A 20,386-nucleotide genomic window follows, 5' to 3' on the forward strand; every position below is an offset into this window, starting at 1 on the left:
TAACTTCACTGTAGAAATTTAGAACGACCTGTTATAAATGGGTCTTTAACTTTCTTTCTCTTCTTTTCTGTCTCTCTGTCCTCCTTCTACACATAGTACAWCTTAGACAACTAAAACGTATCTGAACTAGAGCTCTGTCACCCCATGCTCCCTCAAACAATAATAMAGAAAAGAACATTTAGAGGAATTTCATCTCCTCTTAAGAGAGGCAACAAAGTTTGACTAGATTTATTACYTTTGCAAAGAGTCATATTTATAACAGCCATATTTATAACAAAAAAAAGAGAGGGTTGCAGGCTCAATCTTTCAAGACTGACAAGCCAGTATTTCTAAAACCAGGCAAGATGAATCTGACCTCAGGATTCATATTATCCCTTCAAATAATGGAGAGAATAGAAATATGATGAACAAAAATTACCTAAATCCAACAATCGGACACTCCTTACAGATGTTGCACTTGGCCTGATGTTTTGCTGTTTCTGCAGCTGCCACACGGTGTAGAACTGGTAACCACACCATAGACTGTGGTTCTAAGCGCATCCAATCTATAAACTGCTTTACAGTTATTTCTGGCTTATTGTGGTTCTGTGGAGAGAAAAAAACCCACATCCAAAATTAAAAWACAACAACACAGGCATCCACAAGTAGATCTTCCTTAGAATTCTATGGGAAAAAATCCCCAAGAATATACATGGATTCTTTCCATGATAGGCTAATCCAAAACCATTTACAAGATATAAGGAATAACCTCAATTAAAATAAAGAAAAGTCAGTCAGTAAGACTTCAGAAGACTAAACAGCTTTGATGGAGTGGACAGATAGCAACAAAGATGAAGTATGGTAAAGAAGTAAGAGTGCATAGTAAAGTCATCTTTCAACTGAAARAACTTGAAAAATAAGTATGAGCATGAAAGGGAAGCACATTTTGCAGTTCAGACACACTGAAGACATAGTTGTCTTCTGAGCTAAGACTGATGACAAAATACTAAAAGTCAGTAGTGTTTGCATGCATCTACAGACTGCCCCAAGAGTCATCATTTTTTTATTRTGTTCTAAGCCCAGGGTGTTCTTTCTACACATTGAGGATCAAACATAACACACACAACAAACAGACAAATAAAGAACAAGAAAGGAATCTGCCATTTACAGGCAATCACTGCAAGAATACAGCTGAGCTAACATATTAACATGATCATTTTAAGAAGCAAACAAACACACTTCCACATTTTCTTTAAGCTGTAACCACCAGGGGAGCCTAGCTGTAAAGGTACTGTAGTCATCAACTTTATCAGCACKAAGGACAGAGGTCRTATTTCTGAGCTCAATGGAAACAAYAAAACAAAACTTAAAATGGAAGTTATTCTTAAGTGGTAGCACATGGTGGAAAGCAGCACTAGGCTTCTTAACCTGTTCATAGTCCAAGCTCATTTTTGCCAGTAAAAGGGAGAAGCATGAAAAAAAAAAAAAAGCATGTTCCTTCCTCGTCAATAAAATACTTGTTTTCTCTGGGCTGAGATAACAGTCATGCAGCTGGACATTTTCTGTATGCTCTCTTAACAACCAGGGTCTGAACCTGAACTGTTCATGTGATATARGGGATGCAACCTCATTATCAGTGTAATCCTAATAATGTATCAAGTATTTGAACACTACCTTGCTAGTACTCCTCACCCATCATTGAATAGCATTGGAGATAGGGCAGATCCTTGAGGGACATTATTTCTCTGTCACGCAGAAAGTTTGCAACKTACAAATCAATAATTTATTTCAGTATGACTCAAACCACTCAAGGCCAGTGATAGAGATGTCAAGCACCATCCCTTATTTTCTGAAGCAGTATTGTTAAAACATCAGGGGAAGCTTTACATGGTTAACTGGTCAAACCAAATTCCACAAGTATCAACCAAATAATTCATGATGTGGACAAACACTCTTCTGATTCTAATCACCTGAGTCCAGAAATGAAACTTACAGTCCTGGAAAAAAGCTAGCACAAGTGCATTTTTCAAATGGATAAAAATGTAGAAATCTCTATGAAAGAATAGGAAAAGAAAAATCCTCTGAAAATTTGCTTTTAAAAATCTTTAAACGGTCAATAATACCAGAAACATTCAAGTCAGTAATTTTATGTAAGACATAGTGTATTTTTAATCCATATAAAGTTTCTGGCAATGCTCAAATCAGCTGCTTTCACAAAAATAAYGCACTGAAGCAGTATAGCTATCACTAGCTAACAGTTGGAGCCTTAGGCATTCTTGAAAACGTCAGAGTTAGTTGTGTGCCATTACAACATCCTGTTTTTAATTCTCATCTTCTTTAAACAGACAGACACTCCTTGCAGCCTCATTAACCCCCTCCATGTAGCATAGAGCTGCACAGCAGGCTGCAAGAGCTTTATTCCATGTTCTGATCTGCTGCATAAAGGCTCACAATATAAAAATGATTGCGCTTGAAGCTCTACGCAACTACAAGGTCTTTTGTCAGTAAYGCTAAATAATTTCCCGGTGCACACGGTCAAAAATTACTACCAACATAATTTTCTTATTCTGTTGAGATCATGTCTTGTTCCAGCAAGGAAAAGCATGTTGTTCTCACAGTATCAGTTGCTTTGAACAATGCAAAGCAGGATAATTGGCTGCTACAAAATTTTTTAACAGCTTTTAGAACAGCAAGCACTGTCATAACCATGAAGATTTATATATTCTTTTGGCTAAGCATAATTTGATCTTCTCCTAAATCATAAATCATCTTTTACAGCTGCATTTTCACATGAATTTCCCATATATAGTTGCAGGAGCATATTAATTTCTGTTCAAAACTCAGTGGATAATTTTATATTCCTCTCTTCTTTTTACATCATCATGTACAAGTGAATTTTTAGACTTGAGACAGGGCTTGGTTTTGTTTTGTTCCTCACGTGAAGGTCTTTATCTTACCTGGTGGAAGCAGCTGCGCACACTGGGCTCAATGTTGCTGCCACCAAAGGCTGCCACTTCCCCAAGCTGTCGTGGGATCTGGATAGCATCATGGAGCAGAAGGCCCAGCTGCCTCTGGTCACACATTTCTGTAGGGCCTGCCACCTCCTTGAAGAGGTCTGCAACACCAACAAAAGGCACCATCTCATTCCATTTCTATGTACACTTCCTTTCACTCAGTAATGCTGCAGTTCAAGCTTTTAATTTTTATATTATCATCACGGTTACAAATGGCCACTGTCCCATTCACAATRCTTATCTTCATCTAATCTTGATTCATAACCATACAAATGGGAAAAATCAGGCCAGATGAATGAAACTATATGGATTCTTATGGCACATGGTGGGTGGACAGCAAGGTGATTTGAGGCAGCACAGCTTCACCAGCAAAGTCCTGCCTGTCAACCCTAATGACCTTCCATGACAGTGACTAGTTAGTGGACAAGGGAATGGCTACACATGTCATCTCTCTGGATTTCTGCAAGACTTTTGACACAGTCCCCCACAACAWCCTTCCCTATAAAGAGAGATGGATTCTATGGATGGACTGYTAGATGGATAAGGAATTGGTTGGATGGTCACAACCAGAGGGTAGTGGTCAACAGCTCAGAGTCCCCCAGTGGACATCAGTGACAAGTGATGTCCCTCAAGGGTCCCTGCTGGAACCAGTGTTATTAAATATCTTCATTAATGACACAGATGAAGGGATCRAGTGCACCCTCAGCAAGTCTGCAAGTGCCACGAAGCCAAGTGGTGTGGCTGACACACCTGGAGAACTGGATGCCATCCACACCTGGACAAGCTCAAGGAGAGGGCCCATGGGAATCTCATGGGGYTCAACAARGCCRAGTGCAAGGTGCTCCACCTGGGCAACCCCCAGGATCAGTTCAGGCTGGGGAGCGAAGGGACTGRGAGCAGCCCTGTGGAGAAGGACTTGGGGCTGCTGGTAGATGAAAAGCTGGGCATGTGCCGACAGCCCAGAAAGCCAACCATATCCTGGGCTGCATCAGCCACAGCACAGMCAGCAGATTGAGGGAKGTGATTCTGTACRCTCTGCTCTTGTGAGATCCCACCTGGAGTACTGAGACCAGCTCTGGGATCCCCAGCACAGGGAAAACATGAAGCTGTTAGAGCAGTTCCAGAGGAAGGCCACAAAACTCATCATAGGAGAGATGTTCCATCTCTCTGCAGAAAGGCTGAGAGAGTTAGGTTTGTTCAGTCTGAAGACAAAACTCCAGAGAGATCTTATGGTTCCTTTTCAATACTCAAAGGGGACTTATAAGAAGCTGGTATCAAACCTGTTAGCAGGGCCTGTTCTAATAGGACAAGTACTAASCGTTTTAAACTRAAAGAAGGAAGATTTAGACTAGTTWTAAGAAAGAAATTTTTTAMAATGAGGGTGGSAAGACACTAGAACAAGTTGCCCTGAAAGGTGGTAGATGCTCTATCCTTGGAAACATTCAAGTAGGACAGGGCTCTGAACAAACTGATCCAGCTTAAGATGACCCTGCTCATTGCAAGGAGGTTCRTCCAGATGACCTTTAAAAGCCCCTTTCCAACCAAACTCTTGTGTGATTCCATGAAGAATGAAATACTATTTCAGAAATCCACAATTTAYGCTAAAATCTATGAGATGCTTCACTTGGCTGGGGACAGAAGCACAATTRCTCTGAACTAAGACTAGAAGTTACAACTGGCCATGTGAAATAACGTAAAGCAAGAGCAGCAGCCAGAAAGACAACTCGAGCTTAACAATAATCACATTTTCTTCCTGGATAACCATGTCTGCTTCCATGTACTTTTCCTTTACTGATCCCATTTTCCTAAGGTWGGTGTCAAGCCCCGCAGTATAAATGGATGAACCAGGATGACTGTAATGACAGAAAAAATTGATGGTGAAAGAGATCTAGAAAATTGTTGCAGATACARGCACTGGGAAGGAAGATACAGCTTGTACCTACAGTCACAGTACAGCACTGAGTTAACAGGCCTGTCAGCAGTACAGGTATTGTTTCTCAAATTCTTTTTTAGTACATTTCTTTGATCGAACCATTTTAATTGTTAAAATGTTCAGCTAAAAATTTTAATGTTTCTGCCAATAATTTTGATTTATGAACTCTGTAGCTGTGTACATTAACATTTAGTCACAAGATTAATCTTTCCCGAAAACAATCTTAAATGCTGGGTTTATCCAAGAAATATTTTTAAATTCTGTGATTGGTACAAATTACAGAAGAAATGGAATTGAATTCTTAGTTTCATTCCATCTGGTTTTTACATTCTCCTTTTGCACTCAGTGGCCAGCTTGGATTAAAGCTCCAAGTAATCTTAAAAGCAAAAGAATCCATTTATATTATGTCTCTTCTTTCTCATGTTTCCCATCAGAACAACCATTAATAAATTAGAAATAAATTAAATTTKAAAATTCAGTCTGACTGCACTGCTGATTCAGAAAAGGACAACTTTTGTTCAGAAACACTCAAGAGTAACTCTTATTAYACAAGAGTACCTCACTGTTTTACCCTTCATTTGGAGCAACAGTCAAGCTTTGTCAGTGTGCTTCAGGCAGTCTGGGCACACAATGTTTTACTTCTCAACAGAGGTGGAAGCAGAAGAAAGCATCTTCACAAAACAAAAATCCAGATGACTGAAATAATTTTTAGATTTTATTGTATTTTTCTCACTGCTTTCTTGCCTAATCAACCAGCAGCTACAGCATTTTGTCCATTCAGTGTTGAGAAAATAAGCCCCACAGACAATAGCAGGGATACTGCACAGCTGCGGGATCCACTTGGCAATCACAGATGCTGGTAACCTTCGTCAGTTGAGGATGGGATAGTTTTTCATTTTCTAAGAGTCAGTTTAAAAACAATTTATAGTATGAAAATGGAAGAAAAAGGAAAAAGAGAGTCTTGTCTTATTCTTTCTGTTTGCACCAGTCTGTTGTGGAAACAGGCCGTAAAAGAAGAACAATTCAGTAACTGCTGGAGCTGGGAGGCATATGAAGTAATTTCCTAAGCCCTAAAACTTTAGTTGATTGTAGAGCTGTTAAATAGACGAAAATGATGTGACAGGAGAGGGAACAGGCCCAGTGGTTAGCTAGAAGGAAACCAGCAAATACCTTCGAAGAGCTCAAACTACTCCAATCTATTTGTTTCTTAACACTGGCAGCTGTGCCATAACCAATGGCTGTCCAGGTGCAAGGGAATTCATGGATGGTATCCTCTCTTCCCAAACCACTCAATGCCCTCAATATGGCACACAGGAGGAGAAGCTCCTCAGCTGAAGGCATGGGAAGTATGAATACTCTTGCTGTCTTCAAGATACTTCAAATGACCCATGAACTATTCCCTGGCAAAGGAGGCAACTCTCACGTGGCAGATAGATGACAGCTTATTTCAGCTCTGACAAAATCTAGCTCCCTGTCAGGGACCCTACTTGCCCCAGAGGGAAAGGGGACACTGTAAATCATCAGCCACAAACTCTTTTAAATGGAGTTTCTTAACACGTACATACATGGTAAAGGAGTTTCAACATATGGGTATAAGGGACTCTACCACAGGACAAAAAGAATGCCTGAGCAGGCAGAGAAAAGATTATTCAGCCCTGAGTCATATGAAGAAAAAAAAAAAAAAGAAACCAGGAAATGAGAAATCAGTTAATCCTAAATAAATTCAGCCTCACACTAGTATGTTGAGGATGACAGCCAGTGGGGCTCAAACTGCAACTTAGCTGGACAGCCTAAAAAAAAATGTACTTAATGGTTGATACAGAAAGGGATACTTGAAAACATGGAAAAGTTTATTAAATTCCTATCAAAATAATAAGATAGTTAGTAGAAAGGTGTCCACAACCTACATTTTATGTTGCATTGTCACAAACATAATGCAGTGTTTCCTTTTTTTTTTAACTGTGACAGTATTAGTTCCACCATATTCCAAGTATGTTGTACATCACTTGAAAACTGAACTGCTTTGAAGATGAGATTTATCAAGTAGGCCTTCTTTTTAATTTCAAACTGTACAGATTTTATGCATTAAATGATATCACTCAAAATTTACACATGGTAAAAAAATCCATATGGTTTTTTTTGCTGTTTCCATTCCAGTTTGGGCTTTGGGTGATAGAAACAAGTGCAGTTAAGAGTGAAGTGTAGCTCACAAATTACCCTCCTGGTCATGCTCAAAATCACTGCATTACTTTTGCARTTCCATTTTCCTTCTGAGGAGCACCCAGGCATGCGCTTGAAGTTAAGCATATCTTAAACATTTTCAAGAACAGGCATTATTTAATTGAGGCTTCAGTGTTTCCTCCAAAGCAATTGGGACTTTTAATCAAAGATCCATTCTCATGTCAGCCCTGAAGTCTAGAATTTTAAAAAGAAGCTTAATTAAATWAAAAAAAAAAAACAAAAACCCAGGAATTTCTCTGTCAAAACATTTTTTAAAAATGTGTCAAATGAAAAGATCCCACCTATACTGGAAATAAACATACAGTCTGTAGGAAGGTTGAAGACTTGAGCAGCACACATTTTGGTCAAGACTTTTACAAAAGAATGAAGGGTTCATTCAAAAGTTTTTAAAACAAGAAACTTGCTTGTTTTACTACCAACTGCTCTAAGAAGAGTATGCCTCTCCAAGGCCACAGCATTTAAGGCATAGTCTGTGCTCTGCTAAGGGCTCCAACCACAACCATTCAATGACTGTCGCTCTCAGAGGAGCCTGTGATAGCCAGTGCCTCAGAAATGCTTCAAAGAAACACAGCTAAAAGGAGGAATAAAGGCCAGGAGAGATGACCTTTCTCACATGGTGTGAGAAAGAGGAAAATCAGAATGCAGGTAACCAACATGATACACCCTTGTTTGAGGGTCCTGCTTTTTCTTCCAAGTGACTGACTTTCTTGAAAATACTTAGGATTTCCATTACAATTTTCACTTGAGGATTGAAAACTCTGTTGAAATGACAAAATTGCTCTCAACAAGAGGTGATTAGTAGGGTATGACAAAATCAAAAAAAGCGAAAGAGCTCTGATCAAAGATGAGTCTGTGACAGCCTGTGCCGGCGGACCCCAAAATGCTGACTGCAAAGCCACTGCAAGCTAAGAACAGTACCTGACACACACTTTCTTTCTTCTTTAGCAAAACTTCTTTCAGATTTAAGAGGTTTTTTGTGACAGTTTTAAGGTTCATAGGGACAATAAAGCTAACAAAGATATAAAAGCCTGATCAGAACAGGAGTTACAACAACAAAAAGGATGCATTATCTGACAATTCTCTGCTTCAAGACCAGGAACAACTATTTCAATTTCAGATGTATTTCAGGTTGAAGTCACAATTACTTGGTACAAAAGTCTTYGGAGACCTATTCTGTACTATTTTTTTTTAGGACTTGACAGCATCCTTCAGAATTAAAGTCCATTCTGTTGACATCAATGATGTAAAATCTGTAGCCACCATCAGCTGCCATTTTAATTTTACTGCTGAACACAAAAAAACCAACAAAAACATGAAGCCGATCTAGCAATTTCCTTATTCTGCTTCAGTGCCTATATTTGGCAAGTTTATACTAATGCATTAGTATGTGAATTACTCAATTTAATATGACTATGCTCACGTTTTGAAGTTTTTTAACCATCTTTTCCCAGAGTTATCTGTTTATCATAYACAGCTTGACTCCTACACTTTATGAAAGCTTTTTATTTCACACAAACAGCAGATTACACTCTGTATTGTCATTACTGAACAAAGGTACGTCCATCAAGCTTTTGTACAGTYATGGAAGAATTCAAATATATTTCAAATGACAGAAGGAAACTAAAACCTCCAAAGCCTCAGTATGTCATTCAGATGTGAAAACACGTCCCAATGCATAAAACACTTCTACTTTTGTTCAATGTTAATAACCAAGATTACGAGATTGTCTTCAAATGCTCTTAAGGAAAGCAGAGTTCTGAAAGCACATGGATCAAATTTAGGCTCTATTTTTTTCTTCATGTGTTTCCAAAATGAGTCAAGGAACTACTGCAAAGAACAGCAAATTTAAGATAATGTGTATAATATGTAAATGTCCATCATCTAGGATGCTCTAATATAGTGCTTCATCGTTTTCTGTATTTGTCAGGGGGTTTTGCCACAAAGTCACTCAATTCTCTTCTGCTCCTACATTTACTTTTGTGAAGTATTTTTATATTACTCAGTATATCTAAAGCTTGTGAGATTACTAAAAGCAACATAATTTCAACTTCCATTGAGCAATTCTGGCAGAAAGCACATGTACTGGAAAACCATTTTCAGAGTTCAGATAGTCTTTGTCATAGACCACTAAATACAATTGCAGGATTTTGATGTCTTTCCTTGCTTTATCAACCATATCAACCTGATGCAATCAGCACTAACTTGCTTGATTTTTCCCTAAACAAAACATACACACATATGAGAGAGAACAGAATCAAATATAATATTTCCCTAATTTCCACACAGGTATATTCTCCTTTTCTTTTGGGGACTTCTGATTGTGACTTCTGATGATTCACAATTGACAGCAAGACTTTCCAGTCAAGATATAAATCCTACTTTAGCCATTGTCACTTGTGATAATGAAAAGAATTTTACTTACTCAAAAGAAAACTGCCTTGCTACAGGTACGAGAAATGTTTTACTACAAATTTTGCTAGGTGCTTTGTTATTGTACATGACTCAATTATATAGAGCATTTTGTAAAAGAAATTCTTCCTTACATCTGTACTTCTCCTCCAGAAGGCCCTTAGAAAGAGACATCAAGCCAATTTTCAGGGACTGCACTCGAATTTTTCCACTTCGGCCACTGAAATTATAAAGATAAGACAATTTAATACAGTTTCATTTTATTTCATTTCAACTCAAGTTTATTAAAAAATACAAAGACATTGGAGAGCTCTAGTTCAAATAAACTTCAGATCTCAAAAAATAAAAAAAGTAACATTACAAATCACATTAAGAATTCTTCCCTTACAAAAGCTCAGCTTGCCTTCCAAGTGGTTTATGTATCAAAACAGCATGTATTACTACACAAGAACAGAAATTTAGCTCTGTAAAGTTCTCAAAGTGATTTGTTAATGTGCTATACACAGGAAAAAATACATGAGCACACAGCAGGAAAGCCTATTACTCCGTGTGAAACACAAGGATTTTAAAATAAAACCAAGTTTTCATATCAGAGCAATTMATTTTTTATCTTTATTTTTTTCTTTTATGTTTAAAATGTTCTGACATACACACAATATTAGGACATAAACAGGCAATCACATGCAGTAAATCAATGATGTGGAGCCATCATTCTGTTTAAGCAATGTGATTTTAGGCTCATCTTGTCCAGCATAAAACAACACATATAGACCCAAACCTAAAATGCAATTTGAGAACAGATAAGTGGATACCAAAGCAAGAAATGTTAAGCCTGAAAGACAATCCTGTTCAAAAAGTTACTAAAACAATAAACCCAGCTTACACGGAAAAGGACAATTTTAAAGTTCAAAAGACCAGTGTAGAAACATATTCTTAAAAATTCTTCTTTCAAAAATGAAAAAGAATGACACAATTTATCTTTAAATGAGATGTGGCAAAAAAAATATTAGAATACTTAAGCTGTTTATATTACACACATAAGGTTAGTTTGGTCTTTCACCAACAAGTAAGATAACACTAAATTTAACATCACCTCCAACTTTACTTTGGTCCTTTCTGCCACACAGAAGCGTTATTTACTATAATAACTTCCAGAATGGTTATTTCATATCTCTTTCTATCTCATCCATTCAGCATATGGTCTGCTGTCTGATTTACTTCACAAATGTTGTGCTGAACACAAAATTAATAATTTACTCCTGGGTTCTTGATAAATTAGCTAAGCCACTTACAAATATTAATGCATTTTTCTTTATAACATCATCTAATCTAGTAAGACTAGACAGAACTATCTTCATTCCATAAGATGAAACAGAGGTACAGAGAAATTATTGCCCAATTAATCAAAAACATCTATTACTTTTACTGCCTAGCTGAAAAATCAGGGCCCAATTTTCAAGAATGTTATAAAAGTGCCACCTTTTTATATATTCAAGCTTAGCTTCAAATTACCTCTTTCAATCACAGACACTACATCATTCTGGCATACCTTGCCATCTAAATGGCTCATTTTGCACCCTGATAAAGTTATTTCCCCATTCTTCCTTGTGTAGGGTTGTTTGTGTTTTATATTCATCAGGAAAAAAAGTGAACATTGGGGTTTCATTTAACCCAGGACTGACTACATAATTTGTTTATTAAAGACAGAAAGTGAGACCTAACAGCTAAAAGATCAGAGCACGTGTGTCAAGGCTTCAAGCTTCTCCTGATTTCAGGAGCTTTCTGTAGGGTCTGTGAAAAACTTCCGTCACACAAGAAGCATTTTCTCACTAAATTACGTAAATACTTAAAAAGCCTGCAATATTACATTTTTCTAAAGGGCAACATATTCACCCCTAGTCTTTCTTGGAAACAGCTAAATATTAGCACTGCAATGATATATATACTGTAAAAAAACCCAACATCCAACCAAAACCAAATGCCATACACTCCCTCTCTCCCCACCAAACCTACAGACTTYGTAATCCTGAAATTTCCAAGTCAATGGTTTCAGCTTTCCCAGCTTAGTGAATCACAAAACCACTGAGATTAGGAGGGGCCTCCAGAGACCAATACCCCTGCTCAGTCGGGCAGAGCAGGTTTCCCTGGATCACATCCCATCACTTCAGTATCTTCAARGATGGAGACTGAGCAGCTTCTCTGAGCAACCTATGGCACTATTTGATCACTCTCACATTAAAAAAAAATCTCCTCATGTGTTTAAGCAAAATTTCTGTGTTCCATATTGTGCCTGTTGCCTCTTGTCCTGTCACTGGACACCACTGAGAAGAGCCTGACTCCATCTCCTCTTCTGCTCCCATTGGGTATTTATGCATATTGATAAGATCTCCCTGGAACTTYTCTTTTCCAGGTTGAGAAGTCCCATCTCTCTTGGCCTCTCCTGATAGATCAGCTACTCCAGGTCCTTTATCCTCTTCATGGTATGTCACTGGACTTTTTCTCCATGTTTCTCTTGTCCTGAGGAGCCCAGGACTGGACCCAGAACTCCAGATGTGTCTCATCCGTGCTGGGTAGAAGTGCAGGATCACCCCCCTCGACCTGCTGGGAAACTTTTGACCTTGCCAAGAGCCTGTGTAGCAAGGCACTTCTGAATGGCAGCCCAACCATCTAATTGTCCTACATGTACAAATATCTAAGAATCGAGGCCTTACAGTGGGAAGGTTCAAGAAACTTTTTAATGCCTGAATTCATAAAAATGTATGGGTCATGTATGCCACAAATGGCAGCACTCTATTCAGATTCATTATGGCAATACAAGCATGCTTGTCTGCTCGTCTTTACAAAATCAACTGTACTAGCTACTTTAAGCAGCTGAGATATTTTTTCCTCTGATAATGATGAAGGGGAGCCTGAATCTATTCCTTTCACTAAGGAACTCCCTGACACAGAGTTAGGATTCAAAATTTCTTTGACAATCTATACCACAGTCAAAACAGAGGACTGTGAAATCTGTAAATTATAAATGCACTAATCAGGATATAATACTGAACTGCTGAATGTTAAGTGTAAAAAATTACTGTTTACCAACAATGGTATGCAAATATTGTGTAGCATTGTGATGGCATAGATAGACATAATATATATAAGCATCTCATCTGAGTATGAATGYCAAGGGGGCAGCCAGCAACAGGCACAGCTGCAGACAGGAGTTAGATAAAATCAAGTTGTCACACAGGCAACAAGATTAAATATAAGAGATTACAAATGAATACACAATAAGGAATCTTGGAAAACAAGATTACAATATAAAGTCTAGAGGAACCCTATGTCCCTGAGGGAAGAGGGACAACAGCATTAAAACATCAGGTACTAGAAAGAAAAACCATTCAAGAGAATGAAGATGAGCCCTGTGCAGTTCAGCCTGCTCTTGTCAAAGAGCTCTCAARCCTCGACATCACAGACCCTGCAGCCAAGGACTGCAGTGACCAGGTATCAGCACAGCCCAGCAACACAACGCAGTCTGGTAGATCAGTGATGGTCACCAGAGATGCCTCCCCTTGGTCACCCATAGACAAGTCAGACAAAAGAACTCATTTTCATGTCTGACAGAGGGTCACAGCCTTCCCAGAGGCTACTGACTGCTCTCACAGCCTGCTAAGCTGCTCMTATTTGCCTGTTCTAGGGACAAAAACAGCCTTTCGCACACACAGGGGATGCCACTGGAGTGCATGCAGAAAACTTCCATCAGCTACTGTCAAAACCAGGGCATAAAGTTAAGGCTGACTGAGCAGGTGTCTCATCCTCATTCCTCAGAAGTTCAGATTTTACTGAAATGAACATGCTGCTAAGGCCTGGGATATTAACTCAGCCTGGTGTTAGAAGCTGCCAGGTGTACGAGTGCAACAATAAATAACAAAGTTGTGATCCTTCAGGGGAAGATTGGGCCACAGAGAATGATCACGAAAGACAGCTTTGATCATATGGCAAAATGTCAGCATAGATACTACAGATGCTTTCCCAGACTAATGTACCAAAGAAATTCAATTTAAAAGAAGGCATTATCAAAAATATCCTAACATTACAAAAAGAAAAGCCTAAGAAAATTTAAAAGTTGAAACACACAGGAATTCAGATAAACATTGCAAAACATTAAAACAGTGCACATAAAAGTTTATTTATGGGTAATTCTGATTGAAATGAGTCATCGCCCTGAATGACTACATATAGGAACAACTCATTTCAAAGGGTGTTAAGCTATTCCATTAGTACTGAAAGCTATCAGTCCTTTTTGTACAAATGATGTMTGGAGATTTCAGCAAATTTGACAGCATGTAGTTCAAAAGAAAAAACATCAGTGATTGCTTTTAGATGCTTTAAACTCRGGTCTAGCCAAATGATTTTACGGAGCGAAAAATTTCCTTCACCGTTCTCATTTTAAGTATTAAGATATGTAATTTCATTTAAAAAAAAAAATCTCTGGACCAGCCAAAACCAAGGACTTTAAGTTTGGAAAATGTTTATAAGGGCAGATGTTGCTGGCTGGAACAACCTTTGAGTCCTTAAAGTAGTAAAAATCACTGAGTAATTTTAGTGTTTCTCACCTCTGCTCAGAATGAATCATTCCTGATGTGTCAGAAAGTACCAGAACACAACAGACCTTTTCTAAAAATAAATCRGTTCTTTTTAAGGGCCAAAGATATCTGCAGGTTAAGTCTGGAGAACTACTCCATCTGTCATTAATCAGCRACTCTCTAATTAAATCTCAGGTTAACAGCATGCGACTAACAGATGCTTTTTGCAGGCAGTTTAACAAACATTGTATATGCATAACACGAATGCAATGCACACAATGGAAATGCCACGACACAAATTAGATCTTTTGTAAAGCCAATTTAGAAAACAAAACAAAACAAAACAAAAAAAATCCAGCTTAGAACTGGTGCTTGGTCTTTTAGTATCTCTTTTTCCTCCTGGAGTGAATTTGAAAGGGGAACTAGGAAACACACCGTAAAAGGTAATTTTCATTTGGTAAACCTTCATCACCCTTTTATCCAAGTCTGAATAAAGACTYAAGTATTTAACAAGACTGAAGAATTATCTACACCAAGTTTTCAATATAATAGTYAAGTGGAAAGGGGAGAAACAGGAAATATTATTGAAAGAAAGGTTTACTGCTTACTAAGTGCATTTTAAACATGAACAGATTAAACAACTGACTTCTAACAGAAGTTAGGAAGCAAAGGTAAGTTGAAGATAATTGATTTGTGTTCAGTCTGAAAGTAAACAAAACCCAACCAGTAACTACAAAAAAATCTCTGACATTATTAAGTCTCTGATTCTAAACTGCCAATAAYATTTAAGTCAAGCAATTCCCATGATCTACTGCTCTTTGCAACTGATGTGTTTATTCACTCACAATACAGAACTCCACAAAAAAAAAAAAGTAGGAAGAAGTCCGAGTTAGTATGTGATGGATGGACTCTTAACTTTTCATCAGTAATGATGAGGAGTCCAACTTACAGAAATGTCACGACATTTAACAGCAATGTTTGAACGGCAAAGTATAATAGGTAGCRAACACATAAATGATAAATGGTTCCATGTACTCTGTCCCCTCCTTCCCTCTCCCCTAAAACYAAAATTAAGTAAAATATCCATGATGTATATGAGAACTTGTGTCCCAAATGAGTGTGCTTGAGATTGCCCAAAATCCTCTGAGGGGAAAAAAGCAAAAAGCTATGAACAGTTAGAATCTGGCRCTGAGTAAGTGACCATATTGAAGACAATGCACACTTCCACAAGTAAAAAACTCCCTTTTGCAAAGACGGTTCTAAGAATTTTTATCACTATTCAAAAAATACTTTTGCTCCTTTCAACTTCAAATGGGGAGAAAGAAAAYAAATGTTGTAACCACCCCTATGGAGCTTAGAAATTCTGATTTGTAATTCTGTTTGCAGCTCTGAATGGAAGCACATACTCGACTGAACACACTGAAGTTACCACAACCTGTACTGCACTATTGAATCTTTATTCAGCTACAGAAGAGACCTGAAATGCCTTTGCTGAAGCAGTGTAAGGAGGCACATTACAGGGCATGGAGGAAACCAAGTCCATCCCCAGTCTTCACTAYACAAGGGAGATAAGAATAGTGACTSTCACTAAGGAAAATAAGCAAMAAACTCACAACTCAAACACACAACCAAATTAAAGCATTTTTCTTGTAGGTCATGCAGGCTGACATASAGCAGGGCAGAGGGCAGAGTTCAATTTCCAGTAGAAGAAAGAAGGAAGGAGGGGCTCAGAAAAAATTGGGCAAAACCACAAGGGGCTGCTGGAGTGGATTTTTCATTTTTCTGAGACTCAGTTCTCTGTAAACAGCAAATGTGTATTTAAATAAACCCACAAGCTCTTACTGTAGGCATCCCAAAACATTCCTGATGCAAACTCAATTGCCTTTGGAAAACACAGCCTTGCTGCCAGGACAAGGGCAGATGGACCCCGTAACACCAGCCCTCAGAACTGATCCATGGCAGGAGCTGTTCATGCTGGACTTGAGCCAGAAATAGGACACTGCTGACCCTCCAGAATCAGACAGCCTTCAGTGCTGAGACCAGAACAACCTCCATGTGATAGCGGACTCAGAGCAGGAAGCTCAATCAGCATTATGTGGGCAAGTGACTAAGCACAAAACACATGAGAAAACTGTCTCCACCTGTGGCAGAAAAAGCATCTRATATGAATGGTAGTCAGTCTAGGAAATTCAGAACATTTGCAGTAGAAACATAGCTAAAGCTGGGTCTACTCACATACACATTGCTTGAAGCCCTTTCAATGTTTCTTTGGTAGCAGTATAAAAGCAGTGTAACCTTAATTCAGAGCAGGACAGCATAAGAAACATCTCATTGCAAGCAACTRAACTTTCATTATTGAGTCAACATCAAAAGATAACTTTCTAACAAAGAATTTATTATAATTAATTATTAATTATAATTTATCATTCCTGGAGGTACGCACTGTGACAAAAACCATCTTTCTTACCTGTCATACACGTTGAGCAGCCAGTTAAGACACATGTCTACACAGAGAGGAACATTCACCATATCTTTGTGTTTCTCTTCAAGTCCACTGTAGATGGTAGTGAGACAGCTGATCACCTCCTGGACACCGATCAGCTGATCATTTTGACTCAGCTTGTGCTGTTTGAAAACTTCACTTGTTGTGTTCAGGTCCAACAGGTCCACTAATAATAATAAATGATTTAAAAAAAAGGAAAGAAAAAAAACCAAAATATGTGAATGTAGATACCTGAGTAGCATCAACAATAATTGTTCATGTGCAGATTTAACAAACACTGCAAACAACTAGCCAAGTGGTTTTCATTTAGTAACATTATAGTGACAAACAGTTCTCCGTGACAAGTCAAAAGCATTTTGGTACAATATATTTGGAAAAAGAACCAACAAAACTTTATAATGATACTGCACAGCTCAGAAAAACATTAATACAGCTGCTGAAGTAGTCTGTATAACTAGAAGATTCTAACTTTGGATGCACACACAGAGAATTCACTAGACCTACAGGATTCTTCACACTTACCATAAAGCATAATCCTACAAAATGGCTATTACTTTTGATTGAATGTTAAGCAAAGCAAATTTTTAGGTAAGAATTCTCTCTTAAAGGTGGTAAGAATATAGTGAGGCCWGATTAATTGAACAGCAGCTGCTAAATTAGGACTTAAAAGAAAGCACGGAGAGGGACACAGGAAGATTATTTATTGTAGTTTTCCAGAACACTAAATGCTATGCTTTCTTGAAAAATATATTGTATCTCCCTTATTAGAGAATTCTTTCTAAAACAGTTGGTGATGCAATGGATWTGTCAGAGGGGAAAAGATTTTGCCCTCAAGCTATTCAAATGTGATTGTGAAAATCTGGGTTTTGCATGGTGAAAATAAAAAGTCATCAATGAGCTCTTCTAACTCCTTTTGCAAAAGAAAGTGGAAAAGAGGAAAAATATGGTATAATCCTCAGTGACTTTTTTTTTTTACAGAAGGACTTTAAGTAAAAAAATTAGTTGCAGTGTATTAGTATGCTTGCTACAATATACATAACATGCAGCTGAAGTATGCTACAAGCTCATACTGAACTGTTTGYGAAGAGTCAGTAGCACATTTGCACTATAAATATCATCTCTCAAACAAAAAAAGAAATCAACATGACAATCTCTGATGCACTGTGATAGAAGCAGAAAATGACTTTTGTTGGAAAGGACCTTAAAGATCATCTGGTTCCAACCCCCTGCTATAGACAGGGACACCTCCCACTAGACCAGATGGGTTTGAATACTGCCAGGGACGGGGCAACCACAGCTTCTCTGAGCAATCTGTGCCAGTGTCTCACCTCCCTCACAGTAAAGAAGTTCTTCCTAATATCGAACTTAAATTATCTCCTCATTTAGATTACAACTGTTCCTCCTTGTCCTATCACAATCAATCCTTTTAAAAAAGTTACTTTCCCTATTTTTTGTAAACCCCCTTAGGTACTGAAAGGCTGCTATAAGGTCTCCCTGGAGCCTTTTCTTCTCCAGGATGAACAACCTCAGCTCTCTCAGGCTTTCCTCATAAGAGAGGTGCTCCATCCTCCATTTGTCTTCACTGCTTGCCTCTGGACTTCCTCCAACAGGTCCACATCTTTCCAGTTCTGAGGACCCCAGAACTAGATGCAGTATTCCAGGTGTAGTCTCAAAGGAGCAGCAAGGGAGAATAAGAGTGTTAAAAAAGGACACAAGACTCACAGCCTGTGCAAACTGGATAAATCTATCTGGGCTGGAAAACAAGAGCAGCAGAAAAACCAGAAGTAAAATAGTACTAACCACTCTGAGCAATTGTCAAGAATTCCATGATCATTTACCAAAAGAAGGTTACATTCCCAAGTTCCTTTTCCCCAATCTACCCCTCCCCACATCTTTGTAAAGTGAGAGACAGTACCTCACAGCCCTTGCCTTTCCACTCCTAAAATTGGTACRTTCCGTTCTGACCTCACAGCATCAGATTTGCAGGGGTTTACATTTGTTTGCTTTTAATTTTGTGTTTTGTTTGTTTGGAGATATTTTAAGCCCTTCTCTTGAGCTTGCAAACAAATGCCAGTCACACATTTATCAAAGAGGCAGACTGGTAATTGCAGCAAAACACCTTGCCATTAGTTTGACCTSAGGTAGCCAAAGTGCTTGGCAACACACTCACTGCAGCATAATTTTCYACAGTAGCTGAAAAGGATGTAATACACTGGAAAAGGCTCACAGACATATTTAAAAGCATGACTACTTTTTTGAGCYGTGGAGGGAGCAGGGTGAAGCCAACTGAGGCTAACCTGGTACTCCATCACATAAAGATTGAACTCAGGAAATGAGCACTTTTCACACCTTCCCTTCATGACTTCAAAAGCCTCCATAACAAAGGAAACCCCATCAAAATTAATGCAACCAGGTCACTGGTTTTCTTTTGGTGTCAGCTTTTGTTTTAGGTTTGGGTTGTGGGAATATTTTGCTTGTTTGTTCATTTGGGGATTTTTGTGTCTTCTGGTTATTTTGCAGACTGTTTCTCTAAGGTACTTAATGGCTGGGTCAAAACGGGTGAGCAGCTTCATAAAGCAAACTGACAGCACACAAAACCTGCCCGTTTGAAAGCCAGGAAAAATTCAGAAAGCTTTGGAATGCCAGAAAGCTGTGGCCTTTGGGTTTGGCTTAAYATAATCATTCTTGCACTGAGAACAGCATATCAGTAGACACTAAGCCTGCTAACTTCATGTCTTCATCTTCTGGCATTAAGATCTCTTACTCACATTTCTATCTAAACATTCCAGGAAGACCTGGATGAGGTACTTTCGGTAATTTTGTACTAAAAAACCCCAAACAACTCTGATGATATACTAATGCAAATTAAGCTAAACTTATACGTTTAGATGGCACCATCCATGGAGAACAACCAGATTCCATTCCTGCTTACTTCAGCACTCACCTGGCTGAATAAAACTTGGGACAGGCAGTTATCCTGTCATGCTGTTTCTGGCACCATGCCTACACAGCTTTAAGTGCACTTTTGCAGTACCATTCGCATCTGCTGAAATATGCTGAATGACCATTCCTGCTTTTAACCAACCAATGGGAACAAAGGCCATTTCTYCCCTTTTGGCAGCAAGGAACCTTCCCCAAAGAAGAACTATAAAGAGAAACAATATCATTCAGCACTRTTAAAGCAGATGTGAGTGACTGACTCAGGAGCAAGTAACTAYATGCAGCTGCTAATGGCAAATCTGAGGCTGCTGTAACCCACACATTACTGTGGAGTTTTTTTATTTCCAAGGTCTTTTTAATGATAGGAGTTCCTGCAAAGAGACTGCACTGAGGGAAGTGCTCACAGCTCTCACTTTTAGACCTGTGTGTCTAAATGCTCCATTTCTTCCCCTTGTGGGGTTGATAGTCCCATAAACATTCTWAAATTTTAAATCACCTAGAGGAACTCAGCRACAGAATTCTGAATATACATGGTGRTTTGTTCCTTTTTGCCTTTCATAATTATATTTCAGTAWCAGGGGCATTAAAATTTCTTGATAATGAGCTAAAGTATGCTGCACAAGAATAAGATACAGTCAGGACCTGGTGTTGCATAGTTGAGCAGCACAGCTGCAACACAGGAGCTCTCTGGCCCCATTCTTCTGCTTCAGTGGGATGCTCTCACTACATCTGCCCCACATAATCAGAGACAGAGAGGCTAAAAATTTGTTTTTTCAAACTTGCAGCATTTCTTATA

At 38.5% G+C, this 20,386-nt stretch overlaps 1 protein-coding gene across 6 annotated transcripts in view; it reads right to left on the minus strand.

Moving 5' to 3' along the window:
- Window positions 1-20,386, minus strand: part of UTRN (utrophin) — a 348,477-nt gene that overhangs the window by 36,852 nt on the left and 291,239 nt on the right. For all 6 annotated transcript variants that reach the window (XM_057364021.1, XM_057364022.1, XM_057364019.1 and 3 more), the window contains 4 exons: window positions 16,615-16,816; window positions 9,711-9,796; window positions 2,937-3,094; window positions 419-585 (listed from right to left, as the gene is read on the minus strand). In XM_057364021.1, coding sequence (XP_057220004.1) covers window positions 419-585; window positions 2,937-3,094; window positions 9,711-9,796; window positions 16,615-16,816 — 613 coding nt within the window. The remainder of the gene's footprint in view (window positions 1-418; window positions 586-2,936; window positions 3,095-9,710; window positions 9,797-16,614; window positions 16,817-20,386) is intronic.

The sequence above is a fragment of the Malurus melanocephalus genome, unplaced genomic scaffold (genome assembly GCF_030028575.1).
Source record: "Malurus melanocephalus ecotype Western Australia unplaced genomic scaffold, MMel_1.1 scaffold_33, whole genome shotgun sequence".
Lineage (NCBI taxonomy): Eukaryota > Metazoa > Chordata > Aves > Passeriformes > Maluridae > Malurus > Malurus melanocephalus.